Raw genomic sequence first — 16,797 nt, 5'->3', positions numbered from 1 at the left:
TCCCCTGAGCAACTGGGGTTAAGTAACTTGCTCAAGGTTACATGGCCAGGTGTTTCTGGGTGGGTGCTAAGTATCTGAGCCCGGATTCGATCCCAGGTCATCCCGACACTGGAGCCGCTGCTCTTACTGGCTGTGCTACCTGGCTGCCCCTAATACTACATTTTTTATTTTGGTGTTAGGGTGTGCATTGACATCTAGGGAGGAGAAAGTCATTTTGTTTGGATTGATCCTTCAGTTGAGTCTTGAAAGGAGTCAGTGATTCCAGGGGCTGCTTAGGAGGAAGGAGAATGGTCCAGGATAGGGGGAGTTTCTAAACAAAGGTAGAGAAGCAGGAGGTGAAATGTGGAATATGTGGAATAGCAAGCAGGCTAGTGTGAGTGGTCAAATCAAAGTTCAGACACTAATATGTTCCATGGTGATAGTATTTTTTTTCATTTGCACATTTCCTGAACTTCAAAAATTGATCAGTTATGTAACTTTTATAGTATGTATCTTTATTTCACATTTAAAGATCTTTTATGTAGTTGTAAGGCATTCTATTATAACTGAAAATGTCTGATAGAAGATAATTTTGCATTTTGACCCTTCAGTTGCCTTGATATTCCAAAAGGATTCTGCCGTTGTGACTGAAGTGGCAGCGTTATTCTGTCTTCTTTTGTTTGATGAAGTGTCAAGAATGGACATGTGGTATGTCATGAAAATTATCAACAGCTCCTTACCTGTGATTTCTTCTTGTGTGTCCTTATTGTAAAATAATGTCAATATTTGTGATTTAAGCAGTTTGTGTGTGTAGGGTTAGTCCTTATGGACAGCTTAATCAGTTGTGATTTTTATTTCACACAAGGGCCTCTGAAAAGGCTTTACTTCCCTTTACGTGTCTCCTCTATTAACTTGCCTTAGTTTCTGAAATTCCCATCATTAGTCAGTCCTTTTGAATTAGTTTCCAGAAGGTCCCAGATTAATCTGTAAATTATGTGACTATGCAGAGGTGGTGCAGTGGATAGACAGCTAGGCTTTAAGTCACGAAGACTCATTTTCCTGAACTCATATCTGGCCTCATATACTTAACTTGCTGTGTGAACCAGGTCAAGTCACTTAACCCTTTTTGCCTAAGTTTCCTCATCTGTAAAATGATCTGGAGAAAGAAATGGCAAGCTATTCCTGTATCTTTGCCAAAAACCCCCCAAATGGGGTCATAAAAAGTTGGAATGATTGAAATGACTGAACAACAGCATCTACAAATATGTCATATTTTATTTTATCATATGTTAAGAGAACAAGATCCCAGGGAATGGAGCACAGATTAGCATTATTTGATGTTTACTGTACTTAATATGATCCCGTTTTGAAGAGTAGGCTAATTCAGACATAATAATTCATGAAGCAGAAGTATTAAGAACATTTTCAAATCTCTGTCATATTGCTTAAAATGTTGTACAGTCCATTTGACTGACAAAACCCCATTTACTTGGATTTGCACATCTCTAAAAAATAAGAGAGAATTAGACAACTGATTTTTACAGATAGCAGTATTTTTTTGAGGCAGACCTACAATTTTATCAGTTCAGTGAAATTCCAGTATGCAGATTTCCTCCATTTGCTAATGTATATCAACAACTCATATTAGACTATAAGTTGTGTTTTACTAAAGTTAAATAGCTAATATGTGTTAGAGGAAGGATTTAGGCTGAGCCTATCTACTGTGTCACTATATTTACTTAATGTTAATTGAATTGAGTTGAATTAAATTGAGTAACACTGGCCTTGTAGTCAGAAGACTGGTTTCAGCTTTAGTTTTTCTACTTGTTGTGGGCAATGGGCAAGTCATTTAATCACCCTTAGCTTAAGTTTATTTATCTGTAAAATGGAAATAAGAATGCCAACACTATGTTTTCCTCAGTACTGTTGTGAAGGAAAAGATTTACAAAGTGTATAGCATCTATACATATTATTTTCTAAGTCTTAACTGGTAGTAGGTTTTTCTTACACAGTAATGCGTAATTCATTCTAGTGTAGCTTTTTAGGTAGTTTCATTTACCAGAACGTTTCTATTTAATGGGGATTTATAAGGCCAACAGATGAATGCATTTTCTCATGAACTCTGAGGAGGAAATAGAGTAGGGTCATTTAAGGATTGGTAGTTTCCTCTGCATAGAGAATTAAATCAATTTTTGAGTGAGTAAACGTTACTTCTAAGAAGTATGCTTCGCAGGTGAAAACAAGCATCTTCTCAACTGAATGCTTGGCTCAGGATATTATAATTTGTTTATTATTTTGGTGTTTAGGTATATGACCTATACCTTTTTTCTCCATCTTTCTACTATACATACTCACAAGATTGTAAAATTACTATGCTTACTTGTGCTTTCTACGATTGAGTCTTGAAAGTAGATCATAGAATGTTAGAGTTGGAAGGAACTTTGGAGATTATTTAGTCCAAGCCTTTCATTCATAGATGAAGAAGCTTGAGGCCCCGAGTGAAGGGACTTGCCCAGATTATTTGTAATATGTTACTAATAGTGATAAGACACTAAATCCAGTTCTTCTGTCTGCTAGTGTGATACTCCAGAATCCATTAGAAGGCAAAGAAAATCCAGATCTCCACACATTCAGATTCCTATTGGCCTCACATGCCTTCCCCTGCCAGCTCTTCATTGGTGTAAATCAGTAATCCATTTAAACTTTGCAAATGATGTTTATTTATTTATTTATAAGTTTAGTTTAGTCTTTTCATTTGCTTGATATTACATAATTAGCCATTATCACCAATAAATTAACCTCCTCCTTTTAAAAAAAAATGTTCTCCCAAGATTATTTAAAATAAATTATTAAAATTTTCAAAACTGATTCTTTGCTTTCTCCTCTTCCTTTAAATGTTTTTTTTATGAATAAAATAAGTTTTACTTGAGGCTATTGTCTTAAGCTAATGATTAATTGGCAGAATTAAACTCTTACACATTCATCTTTGTTTAGGCTATAGTTGCTTGAACATGGTAGATACTCAATAAATATTCATTGCTTTTTGCCTTTGAATGTACTTTTGTGTTATTAAATATCCTTGCCCAGAACACTGTTGTGGTAATGCTGGGAAAATACCATAGTCCTTTCAGGCCCCTAGGAGAGCAAATTTCTATGGCTGAGGAGCAATTGATTAGTCATTGACAGTGTGAAAGAATGCATTATCAACCAGTACCAATTAGTGTTTATTGTCAACAAGACGGTTCTTTAGCTGTTGAACATAATATTTTAAAAATATGGTCAACTCTTAAGATGAACTTCTCACATATAATGTACAGCTTATAGATTAGGCAAGATCTAGCCTGATCTGATAATCTCACTGTTACTCTGACACAGATCTTACCCCCTCTTTTTATTACTATCATTGTCAAAAAAATGCATCACCTCAAAACCAATCTGATGATGAGCCCCTCTGCACTTAACTAGCCTGGTCCTCAGTCAAAAGCCACATAATCCATCACTAGAATTGGTCTCAAAACCTTAGTACATCTCACCAAAATTCTCAGCGCTTATCATTGGTCTGGACTCAAGACATCCAGATTCACTCTCACAATGTGGTTAGTCATCAGAGGAAGAAATTAATGCAAGTGGGTAAAGAACAAAACGGTGCCTTCATTTGGATCCTTGTGTTGGTGAATAATACAAAAAATGTAATTTAAATGGCAACACGGAGAACTGGGAAAGGGAAGCGTGGCATCACGGAAAGAACGTTCCTTGGTCTAAGGTTGAGAGGACTGAAGTTCTCGACCCAGCTTTTTTCATTATAAGACTGTGACCTGGGCAAGTCACTTATCATTTATGAGCCTTTGTTTATTCATCTGGCAGAGAAATGTATTATATCTATTCATAGGGTTGTTGTAACAACTACATGGGATCATTTAAATGAAAGTGTTTTGAAAAGGACGACTCAGATCTAAGATAAGTTAATGCCTCTTTATTTATAAAAAATAAAATTGGTACCTTTATTCATTTATGCAATTCCTTGGATATTCTTTTTTCTTTGATGATTTTTGAAGTTTAATTGTTCATGCTAAAAATGTTTTAAAAGGTGTTTATTTTGATAGTAATGTTTTAATGCCAGTAGTGACGAAATGTGGTCAACTAGTAGTGATGGGGTCATACTGACTGATGATGTTTTATTAGACTTTTACTATATGCACTTATTTTACCGAAACTATAATGTGACCCTTTAATATGTTTTAGCTTTTATAATTCTAAGTCATGTTATAATGGGGTTCTATTTCCCTAAATTATAAAATATTCAAGTTATTATCTTGAGACCGTACAACTTATGCTGGTGAAGCATTGAAAAAATGTTACAAAATAATTTATTTAGTTTTTCTTTTACTTTTCATTTCTCCATTGTGAAACAGGTCTGATAATATATCCAGTAAATCAACTCTAACTCCAGGCTTTTTCTTACCAGTGTCAGTGATCAGGCGGTAAGGACTTCTTTTACTTTGATTTTTTTTTTTAATGGTAAAGAAAGATTTTATTAGGAAAAAAATGGAATAGAAATTTTTCTTTAATTTTATTTTGCTGAAAAATTTGGCGTGGGAGAGATCACTTTCAGCATCAAAAGAAATTTTGTGGAAGAAGTGGCACTAAATGTAGGCCTCGAAAAGGGAAGGGACTTCAAAATTCACAAAATCTCAGAGGTGGTCATCTCGTTCTATCAATGCCTGAAGAGGAACTCAACTCACAACATTACTAGAGTGGTCCTCTAGCCTTTGCTTACGGCTCCTAGGGAGGAAGAATGTAATACCTTCTGAGGAAGCCCATTCTATTTTTTTGATAGTTCTATTAAGAAATTTTTAAAAAATATTGAGCCAAAGTCTACCTCTACAACTTCTGTCCATTCCTCCTGTATCTGTTCTTTGGAATCACGAAGAGCAAGGCTAATCTCTCTTCTTTGTGATAGACAACCCTTCAAGTATTTGGAGACAGCTATCATTTCTTCTCTTTACCTGGCTAAACATACCCATTTCCTTCAGCTAATCTCAGTGTCATAAGACCTTTTTGGGCCCTTCACCGTTCTTGTCATTCACCTATGGATTTTCTTCATATTATCAGTTTTCTTTGCAAAATGGAGGAGGACAGTTTAAGCCTGGGGGTCGGTTGAGGGAAAAAATATCGACAGCATTCCAGGTAATCAAGGTTATGACAAACCTCAGACTCACTCATCTTTGACTTTTCCCCTTGCCTTCTTAGACACGTCCAGTTAATTGCAGGTTATTTTTATTTTCACTTGAGCCGTATCATCACTCATGCCATTACTTCTCTGTCTGGAAGTAGATAGCTTTTTTCATCTGTAGTCCTTTATAGTCGTGGTTAGTCATTGCATTGGTCGAAGTTCTAAAGTGTCAGTATTTTTTCTATCTTTACAGTGCTGTTGCTATTGTATGAATTGTTCTCTTGACTTAATTGTGTGTTTTTTCATATATGTCAAACTAGGTTTTTTCTGAAACCAACCCTTGCGTTATTTCCTGAAGTTTACTAGTATTTCATCACATTCATATACTGTAATTTGTTCAGCCATTCCCCAAATGATGGGTGTTCCATTAGTATCTAGTTCTTTAGACAAGGAAATTTTGTAGGACCTTACATAGAGTATACAATGATTTGGATTTTGCTTGTGCAAAGTAATAGCTACGGAGAGTGAAATATTTCCTGAAGGAATGAAATAAATTCTTTGAGGAAAAAGATTTGAAGAGGTAAGACCAATCATAATCTGTTCTAGGAGGATAAATGGTAGAGATGGAAGGAAAGTAGGACCCTTGAACACCTAAAGTTAGGGAATAAGTAAGACAGTTTTCCCGTGGAGAGGGGAACTGCATCCTTGCTGGAGCTCCTTGTTTCCCTAAGGAATGATGATGTGGATTTATGAGTACTTTCAATAAAGAGGTTATCTAGTAATGATCAGAGGAAGAAAAGAGACTGCTTGTGATAGTTGATTGTTCTCTGGTGTGGGATACCAGGTCAGCTGATTTTTGACCTGAGATAAAGAAGAGAGGTGTGTGGTTTCGTTTTGTTTTAAATTTGGGTTATATATATCCAGGATATGGACATTTGCCGAGAGAATAATCAGGAGAATAAGAAGAATGAAATTCATGGCATATGAGAATTAGTTGAAGAAACTGAAGATATTTAGTTTAGAAAAGACTAGGAGATGGACACAATAGCTTTATTTAAGTATTTGAAAGGCTATCCTGCAAAGTAGGGATTAGACTTGGCCCTAGAACACTATACTTGGAGTATTGATTGGAAATTGTAGAAAGGAGATTTAAGCTTCTTTAGGGAAAATTTCTTAAGGAAGGAAATTAGCTTTTGTTAAGTATTTCTTACATGCCCTATGTTCTGGGGATACAAATACAAGCAGAAAAGCATCCCTGCCCCTTACGGAGTTTATATTTTATTGGGGAAAGGCAGTGAGCAAAAAGGAACAGAAAAGCTGGTGCAGGAGGGGGGTCTAAGTACAGTTCTGAAGCCTGGAACTCGGAGGGTTAGGAGGGAATAGAAGATTAGCCGGGGTCATTCTACAAAATGGAGGCTCTAGGAAGAACTCACCAATGGGAGAAGGGAGTGTGCCTCTCAGAGAGATGTTCTAGGTTGAGAAGGCCCCAGGGGTGATTGGATATTACAGGTTGATGAGGTGTCCCAGGCATTAAAGGAAGTTCTAGGATGAGACAGCATGATGTGGATTTGAAGCCAGGAATAGGTCTGGTAGGGAAATGAAGGCTGACTTGGACCTCTCCACAAAATGGAGGTTTCAGGAGGAACTTATCTGTGGTAGTTTTAAGTTCTAAGAAGTCCAGAAGTAGAATGTACTACCTTAAAAAGTGATGGGCTCCTCAGTAGAACAAAGGCTAGATGTCCATTTAATAGGAGATATTTTAGAGGGAATTCCTATGTAAGTACTACATCAAAGAATCAACAAGTATATATTAATCACTATTAAGTGCCCGTCATTGTGCTACACAGGAAAGAGACAGAAACTGAAGTTTCTGTGGTTGATATTCTATCAGGGGAGAAAGCATTTACATAGATAGGTAGATACAAAATAGGTTATTCAATTCAGTAAATTAAGAGCCTGCTGTGGGCCAGGCACTGTGCAAAGCGGTTGGCATACAGATAAGAAAAAGAAAGGTAGTCTGTTCCCTCAAAGAGCTTACCGTCTAATGGGGGAAAGACTGCACACCAGCTGAAAAGCAGAGTGGGGATGACACCAGGGAGTAGCTGGTGTGGGGACACAATGTTCCATGGAGTATGAATAAAAGATAAAAGGTAATTCGGAAAAATGTTTATCAATAAAAGGTAATTTTGTTGGTGATAGGGTACTAGTGTCTTGGGGGATCAAGAGAGGCCTCCTGTAACATGTAGTGTTTGGTTTGAAGGAAGCTAGGAATTCTAAGAGGCCAGGTGGGGAGAGAGTATATTCCTGGCATGGGAGACCATATGTGTAAAGGCACTGAGTTGGAATATTTTGCTAGTTTATAGGAAGAAGGCCATTTGACTAGACTATAGAGTGTATGAAAGGAAGTAATGAATAATAAATTTGGAAAGATAGGCTACAGCCAGCTTGTGAAGTTTTTAAACTGGTCATTCCCAGATACACACACACACACACACACACACACACACACACACAGTTACTTAGATAAAACCTTTATTAAGCACTTATGTCAGATACTGTGGGCTAATCTCTGGGAATACAAATATACGCAAGCAAGATAATTCCTACTTTCAAGGAGTTTACTTACATTGGAGGAAGATAGCATTTAATGGGAAATTAGGCAGCCAGAGAGTAAATAGGAGTGGATGGGAAGGTGACTGGTAAGGGAGAGTGGAAGTCCAGAGTTGATTTGAATGAAATGAAACATAGCTGTGACCTGTCCTGAAATAGTAGTTTTGGTAGGCCTTCATCAGTTAGGAGATTGGGGAAAGGGGTCTGCTCTGTTGGCAGAGAGAAGGAGAATTGAATTATTTCTCCATGCCTTAATGTGTCTCTTGAGTCCAGGCCACATTACAAATTCTCTTTTAGGTGTTTTTAACTATATGTACCCTAAGAATCTCAAACAATTTCTAAAACAAAACTTATCTTTTCCCAAACCCCCAAACCAACCCTCTTGTTAACTTTCCTTGAGGTCACCCACAGTCTTCATCCTTAGTTTCTTTCTTTCTCATTCTACATATCTAACCAGTTGTCTTATTTTGTAATATTTACCTTCACAACATCTCTCACATTCATTTCCTTCTCTCTATTCACACAACTTCCATTCTAGTTCTCAGGTCTTGATTACCTTTCCCGTGGACTATTGTAGTTGGCTCTTACTTGGTTTCTCAGCCTCAGATCTCTTCCTTCTTCATTCCATTCTCTTTACACCACTGCCAAAGTAATTTCCCCAAAGTTCGAGTTTGACCATGTCACTACCCTTTTCAGTAACCTGTAGTGACTCCCCATTTGTCAAATATAAACTTCTCTCCTTGCCATCCTTTCACAACCTGGGCCCAACCTATATTTCCAGCCTTATATACACAATACATTACTCTCCATCAGGCACGTGATAGTACAACCAAACTTGCCTTCCTCTTGCTTCATACAAGACATTCCATCTGCCTTTTTCCCTGCCTTTTTACAGATTTTCATCCATGCCTGCAGTGTGCTAATAGAATGCTGTACTTAGAACTCGAAGGGACCTTAGAGGCATTCTAGTCCAACTTCTTATTTTGTAGATATAGAAACTGAGACCTGGAGAATTGAAGTGACTTGCTCAGGTGACATAGCCTGTAATCATCAGAGCTGGGATTGAAACAGATCTTCCTGACTTCAAAACAGTACTTCTTTCTTAACTCTTAACTCTTCACATTCTGGCTTCCAACCTCATTTGTCCAAAACTGCTTTCTCCTGAGTCACCAATAATCTCTTTATTGGCAAATCTAATGGCTTTTTTCTTAATTCTCATCCTTCTTGACCTCCCTGTAGCATCTTGACACTTTTGATTGCCCTCTTCTTCTGGAAATTGTCTTTTCTAGGTTTTCTTGACACTCTTCTGATTCTCACCTGCCTGTCCAACTGCACCTCTGGTCTCCTTTGCTATATCTTCATTCAGGTAAAGTAGGTGGTACAGTGAATAGAGGGCCGAGCCTGCAATTGGGAAGACCTGAGTTCAAATCCAGCCTCAGACATTTACCAACTATGTGACCCTGGGCAAGTCATTAAATCCTTGTTTGCATCAGTTTCTTCAACTTTAAAATGAGGATGATAGCAACATTTATATCACAGGGTTGTTGTGAGGATCACATGTGATATTTGTAAAGCTCTTAGCACAGTGCCTGGCACATAGTTAAGTGCTATATAAATGTTAATTCCTCTCATTAGACATTTAAAAGGGCATATCCTATAGACATCTTAAATTCAGTGTCTAAAACTGAACTTAGTCTTTTTCCTCCAAAAACATCTCCTCTTCCAAATTTTCTTATTATTGTCAAGGTTGTTCTTAATCATGTTCCTAATTATCCAGGCTCTCAACTTATCACCCTCAACTCCTCACTGACTCTCCATCTCCATATCCAATTAATCGTTAAGTTCAGTCTTTTATAATTTCACAGTATCTCTCAAGTAAACTTCCTTCTTCTGACACTGCATCCATCCTTATTCATGCTTTTATCACCTCTTTCCCTTTCTTTACTCTCTCCCCTCCAACCCCATGTGAGAATTATTACTTATATATCCTAAATTGCTATAGAATGCTCCTGATTGGATGTGGACTCTAAGAGGGCCTGAATATGTATAAAAAACAAACCTGATTGCTGGGAAGTTGAAGGTGCTAAAAGTGAGGAGTCATATTAACATGCTAATTTTTTTTCTTTTCTGTTTAGCTATTCAGATCATTTGACCCCTGGTCAGCAGATCTGCCTGGTGGGGGAGATTCTCCTTGGGCTTTCTAGGAACCCAGGTTGAGAATTTCCCCAGCATACTCATGTTATGGATCTGTTTTGAGCTTATTGTGGTACATGGTACAAGAAATAGGTCTTTCTAGCTTTTTGTTTTAGTTTCTGTGATATAGGAAATTCTTGAGAATTAGAAATATTTTCAATGCTATTTTTTAACATCAATTTGCATTGTGAATTCTTTTCTGCTTTTAAGAAGCAACAAAATTATATATAAATTAAAATTCACACATTTCAAAATTTCTTTCCATCCAGTTTTTATTACAAATTCTATGAAAATTAAGAAGTGGCAAAACTGATTGCTTATTTTCTGATAGAAATGTTAATGGAGAATGGAATAGTGAAAAAAAAAAAAAGAGGTGATAGTGAGACAGAAGAGTAGGCTTGGGTAGTTTCCAAATAAAAAAATCAATTTTCAAAATTATTTAGCCTCTAAACTGTTGATTGAATCATGTTCTGAATAAATGGCTAGTCTGGATTTCAGAAAATTTAGGTTCTCATGTTTATTTTGCTCTTGTATTATTGCATGAATATAAGTACCACATAATAGTCATTTTGTTGTCTTGTATATGGTATTGAACTTTGAATTATGAAAACCTGTGTTCCAATCCTATCTCTTTTGATTTCTGTCTTTATGACCCTGGGCAAATTGCTTACATTCCATTTTGGCGACTTCCTAGGACTTCCCTAAATCCCAGACTGATTGCTTTCTGAACTGGTGGATGTATTTTTTACAGGGGAGATCTCTCCTCTGATGGAATTGTGGAGCCTCTTCATAGTATAAGACCCACTCAAGCCTCCTACCCTTTTTTGGATACGTTACCGAATCTGGGATCTCTGAGGCTATCTAGTTTAACATGTCCCTGAAAAAGAATAATCTATAAATAGTAAAAATTAATTTTTTTATGTTTACATTTGTATTACGAAAAATGTGAAAGAATAGTCTTGCTGTTTGTTTTACCTTGAGATATAAATTGGGAAGTAGATGATAACTTTTCTTTTTGCAGTAATAGTAATTCATTGAATCAGAGGTTTTGAGTTCGGCTCAAATGTTAAAGTTTTTGGGGCTTGTTTTTTAAAATATAGTTAAGAAAACATGGTGTTGAGGAGTGTTTTGGGGTTGAAATGAAGGATTGATCCTTTTCCCCCCTTTTGTGGTATGGTAACTGTCAATGTGTCTTTTTAAAAATGTTGAGGAGGGGGTGAAGAAAGTGGTAGAAAATGTATTAACTTTTGTATATAAATTTTCTTTAGGTACCATCTTCCAGTCCATGTCCCTGGTCACCATGCTGTAAGCCCTTACTATGTGGTTTTGCCATTATCTACTGATTACTTGACCTTAAAGCCTGTGACAGATATGCTGAGAATAGCTTGGAACTTGTCACGGTGCCATGGAATAGATAACCTGCTGAAAGAGATAAACTCTGAAAATGAAACCCAGGAGTAAGCTGTTATAATTTGTTTAAAAACAATTCATATTTTAGTGACTTATGATTATCTTTTCCCTTCTTGATTAAATAGATTTTTTTTACCACTTGGTTATTCAGAATTGAGTGTTTTTAATAGAATGTCCTAATTTTCACTTTGTTTCAAAGCATTAGGTATTCTTATTTATTTTAAAACTTATTTTTTATGTGTTGTTAGCCTTCCTGGAGTGCTATCAAATTTAAATGACAAATGTTCAAATGCATAAATTATCTAAAATTGAGCAGTGTTGGTAAATGTCTAGATGTCCTTAATAAAAGTGAATAGATTATTTTTTTCCTAAAAGCATTATTCAGCAAAAGAAATATAACTTCATTATGCTATTATGAGAAAGGATAAGGTACATAAGTGCTAGTGTATAGCCCTAAACTATGCACATAGCCAATATTTTGCTTTTCCTAATGAGCTAATATTTTCCTTTTAGCTCAAGAAAATTAAGGTAACTGAGGCTCATGAATACAGATGCTACATGCATGCTAAAATTTGAATTCTCTCTCTTGGTGTTAGTAGAGAAATGCTTTACATGGTCTGTTGTTAGTTTTCTGTATGAATTTTCTTTTTTCAGAGTTTTAGACTCCCTGAAGTTATCCACAGAGGACATCCTTACTCTAAAGATTATACACACAAATAGTGGTTTGGAAGATTGTCGCTCTTCTGTTATTCAAGCTGAAGGCCATGAGGGAGTCAAGGCTGCTGTCACTAGAATGAGCTTATACCTTCTAAATGACAGACTTTCTTTCAAGGGTGTTAATGGCCCTTGTGGTGCTATCTTGAAGACTTCTGCTTGGCACCAAGAACTAAACAGGTCAGTTTGAAGTCAAGACTTCTGGTTATAAAGAAATAGCAGATTATTTTTGTGTTTGGCACTGAATCTTTAAAGAAAATATTATATAATCTCAGTGTAGATCTCAAAGAGAATCTTTTCATTGTTATTTAAAAAAAGCTCTACCAGCTCTTTAGTATGCTGGCAATAAACAAACAAATAAATAAAGATTCATGTTTAGCAGTGGTAAACTAGAGATCTTAATGTCTGGCGATTTGACCCCATAGAAGTCACTGAGACTTGATGTGATAAGACCTGTGAATAGAGTATGGCTATGGAATACCTTTTTCAGAGTCTATAGGATAGATAAAGAGGAGGGGGAGGTTGCATATTAAGATATTTTGTTATTCAGTCTTTGGTTGTATCTGACTCTTCGTGATCACATTTGGGGTTTTCTTGATAAAGATACTGCAGTGGTTTGCCATGTCCTTCTCCATCTCATTTTACAGATAAGGAAATTGAGGCAAACTGACTTGCTCAGGGTCACACAGTGAGCGACTGAGGCCATATTTGAACTCAAGAAGATGAGTCTTATGGACTCCAGGCCTGGCACTTTATCCATGTGTCCATTGTGCCCTTTAAAAAGCTATGCTTGTGAGGAAATCTGGCAACTAGGAGGGGCGAAGCTTTATGGAAAGCATTTAGTTGTAGGTCGGTGGAGTTAGAAACAGTAGTAATCTTGTTATTAGATACCACTATAGACCATGCCATATAGACAACAAAAGGAAATAAGTGAATCCGGGAAGTAGATCACAAGCCAGGCACTTGAGAAAGAAATACTTAGAGGGAATATGGTATAGGTTCCTTTCATATATGAGCCATATATAGCAGAGATGAGACTTCAGTTATTTAGAGGTCTGTTAGTATTCTCTTTGCCCAGATCAGAGCAAATACTTTCTTGACTTTCTTTAATGAAAATTTCATTCTTGATAATGTGAAGGAACCAATAGAGGTAAATCTAATTTTCTACAATAAGGATGGAACTTACTGCTGATGTGGAAAAGGGAGCTTTGTGAAGAAGTGGCCACAGCCTTTGGATTAGAAGAAATAGAGGAATTTTGGGACATGTATCCTAGATTTTGGGGCAGCAGATTTCAAAGACTTCTGAGGAAGGGATAGAGAACTGTACTCAGAGTCAGGATGACTTAAAACACTTAATAACTTTGTGACCTTGAACAATTAACTTAGCTTTTCTCAGCTAAATTATTTGCCCAAGATTATAGTAAGTGAAAGAGTAGGATTTGAATTTAAGCCCCTAACACCAAATACAAAACTGTTTAATTTAATCTGAAAACGAAAACCACATTTTATCATATGTGCATGTGGAGTAAGCTTAACATTGTAAGTGTGGTAAATCAGTTTCCTCATCTGTAAAATGGGGGATAATTATAGCAATACTTCACAAGGTTGTTGCCATTTTATAAGGTTGTTGTACAGTGCTTTGCAATCCTACTGCTATATAAATGGTGGCTATTATTACGATGAGATTTGGGAGACGTGGTTGGCAATAACGTATCTGAAAGATGATTGGGTAGTTTTAGTGGACTAGAAGCTCAACTGCTTTAGAGAGGCAATGTGTATCCTGGAATAAAGAACTGATTTTTTCATTGTGTTCTGCCTGGTCTACCCTCTACCAGATTGAATTAATTTCTATGTATCTCATTTAAGGAAGGACAAAAGTAATCAGGGAAGTGTCCAGAGAAGGGCACCTAGGGTGATGAAAGATTTCAAATTCATGAACTTGAACCTTATAAATATTGTTTCATTGTACTGTGGATGTTTATTCTTGAGAAGAAAGCCTTAGAGGGGGTATGTTACAGGTTCCTTAAAGTGTTTGAAGGATTATTCTGTAAAATGTGGATTTGATTTGTCTGACTTGGCACAACATAGGCAGAAGTAGGAGCAAAGAAGTAAATTGAGGTATGATGAGAGGAAGATCATTATTATAATTGGTATTATCCAAAACAGGAATGGGCTGAAGCAGTAGACTTCTCTGCAATATAGATTTTCAAACAGAAGCTGGGTAACCATTTCTTAGATAACTTTATAGGCATTAAATGTTGGATTAGATAGCTATTGTGGTTCTTTCAACTTGGATTTTGTTCATTTCTTCTACTTGGACCTAACATCTAATAATAGGAACTTACTTATTATCAATATGGGATACGTGGATCAAATTTCACTATCCTGTGTATTATATAAATAGGATAAGCAATTAGATGTATTATATTAATGAATCTATTTCATAAAGTTACTCATAAAAACAGTTTGTTTCTTTTATTAGTCTAAATTCTATGGAGTATTTAGAATGTGAAACTGTGGATATAGAGAGTATGACATAGGTTATAATTGTTAAATAAGTTGAACTGGTCACTGGTGTCTGTATTTAAAAAGTGAAGCAAGGGACTTTCAGTGTTATCTTACTCTGTAAGTATATATGGTAAAATGTGGTTTTAAATAGTTTCCATGTTAAAATAAGAAATAAAAAGTTTTGTGTTTGGATTTAGGGACCTAAATTAACGTCCTGCCTTTCCACTTACTGTAATTTTGGACAAGTTGCTTAACTTCTCTGCATATCAGTTTTCACATCTGTAAAAGGAGGGGTTTGTAGTAGATGAAATCTAAGGTCCATTTGCTTAAAATCAATGATCCTAAGTAATGAAATCTAAGAATATTAGTTTTTTAAAGAATTAAATGACAATTTTCAGTTAACAGACATTTTCTCTCAATTCCATTTTCTTCCTCCCAATAATTCATCCCTCTAAAACTCCCCCCACCCCCTCCTCACATACCCCGGGTGAAAATAAAGAAAAACAAAACCCTTATAAAAATATACATAGTCAAACAAAACAAATTTTCACATTGGCCATGTCCAAAAAAATATAATTCATTCTTCACCTTGCATCTGTATGGAAATGGGTTATATGCTTCATCGTAAGTCATTACGAATCATGGGTCATTACACTGAGTTCTCAAGTGTTTCAGATGTTTTGTGTTTATAATGTTTTTATTATGTAAATTGTTCTGCCAGGTTTGCTCACTTCACTCATTAGTTCATAGAAGTCTTTTCAGGTTTCCCTGAAAAACTCACTTTCAATATTTCTTACGGCACAGTAGTATTCTGCTACGTCCATGTGTTATAATTTCTAAGTCATTCACCGATTGATGTGCCCCTCCTTATTTTCCAGTTCTTTGCCATTACAAAAAGAGATGCTATAAATACTTTTGTACATATGGGTCCTTTTCCTCTTTCTTTGATCTCTTTGGGGTGTAGACATAATAGTGAGTCAAAGGGTAAATAAACACAGTTTATAGTCTCTTTGGGATCATGGTTCCAAATTGTTTCGCAGGATAGTAGGATTAAGAATGCTTCTGTAGGGGCGGGTAGGTGGTACAGTGAGTAGAGCACCGGCCCTGGAGTCAGGAGGACCTGAGTTCAAATCTGGCCTTAGACACTTAACACAAAAACTGGCCGTGTGACCTTGGTCAAGTCGCTTAACCCCAGTTGCTTTCCAAAAAGCAAAAAAAAAAAGAATGCTTGTATTAAAGTTTTCTAAGGTTAGCTTTGTATAGCATTAGCATCTTGGATTTCTAGTTAGGCTGTTAAAATATATTCAGGTTCTTACAGAAACATGAAATATTACCATTTCCAACACGAATTTTAAAGAGTAAAACCATTACTATATGTTTAATATACTGTTCTAAGTTTTCTTCCTATTATATGTTCTATATTATATATTCTAACACAGAAATGTTAGAACCATCATGTTAGAGCAATGGTTATCAAAAGGTAAGTATAGCAGATCACTGGGAGTGCCCCAAGTGGTCTAAAGCACATTTGTTGCTTACTGCCTTGTTTTTATCTTGTATATAACTATAAATTTACATATAGCCTTCTGAGGTAATGTGCAGTTCCTTAAGGCAAGGGCTAATATAGTCAGTACCCATCATATAACATGTGCTTAATCAATCTTTGTTAATTAATTTCTTCTTGGCTTGGCAATATTTTTTCTTTTACCCAAAGCACTGGAAGTTTTTTATTTATGTGTATACTTGATAAGTTTTGAATTTCATTTAAGTGGGTAAACTGTGGATTAAGTCTTTATACATTTCTCTTTGGGTCTAGTAGTTCTGGGCAGTTTTCTTTTATAATTTCATGAAATAGGTATTTTTTTCATAATGCTTTTCAGGGAATCCAGCAGATCTTTTAAAAATCGAATCAATTTTTTAAAATTCAAAAATGGTTTACTCTTATGGATATCTTGTTTGTCCATCACCCATACTTCCTAATACATCTTTTTCTCTTAGCCTCTCAGAGTACCGTCATTTTCCCCAAAGAATAATGTGGGGAAGAAATTTTTAAAAATAATCAGCACATTAAATCTGAAATTATTTGCAGTAGATAGTGCACACGTATAGTCCCCCACCTCCTTGGAGAGAGAAGGGAGGGGAGAACATTGTCACATTTCTTCTTTGCTATTAAATTTGGTTATTGTAATTTCACAGCATTCAGTTTTGAT

The 16,797-nt window shown here is 36.0% G+C and overlaps 1 protein-coding gene across 4 annotated transcripts in view; it reads left to right on the top strand.

The window, feature by feature from the left end:
- RTTN (rotatin) overlaps positions 1 to 16,797 on the top strand; it is a 180,690-nt gene that overhangs the window by 32,359 nt on the left and 131,534 nt on the right. For all 4 annotated transcript variants that reach the window (XR_011169992.1, XM_069096895.1, XM_069096892.1 and 1 more), the window contains 4 exons: positions 591 to 687; positions 4,392 to 4,460; positions 11,224 to 11,412; positions 12,020 to 12,259. Coding sequence is in view for 3 of the 4 variants with exons in the window: in XM_069096895.1 (XP_068952996.1) it covers positions 591 to 687; positions 4,392 to 4,460; positions 11,224 to 11,412; positions 12,020 to 12,259 (595 nt within the window). In the remaining variant the exon portion in view is untranslated. The remainder of the gene's footprint in view (positions 1 to 590; positions 688 to 4,391; positions 4,461 to 11,223; positions 11,413 to 12,019; positions 12,260 to 16,797) is intronic.

Source organism: Petaurus breviceps, unplaced genomic scaffold, assembly GCF_028583685.1.
Source record: "Petaurus breviceps papuanus isolate PSGF00001 unplaced genomic scaffold, PetGlider_PUasm1.0 330, whole genome shotgun sequence".
NCBI lineage: Eukaryota > Metazoa > Chordata > Mammalia > Diprotodontia > Petauridae > Petaurus > Petaurus breviceps.
The sequence above is the reverse complement of the archived record's forward strand: the minus strand, read 5'-3'. Positions and strand labels throughout refer to the sequence as shown.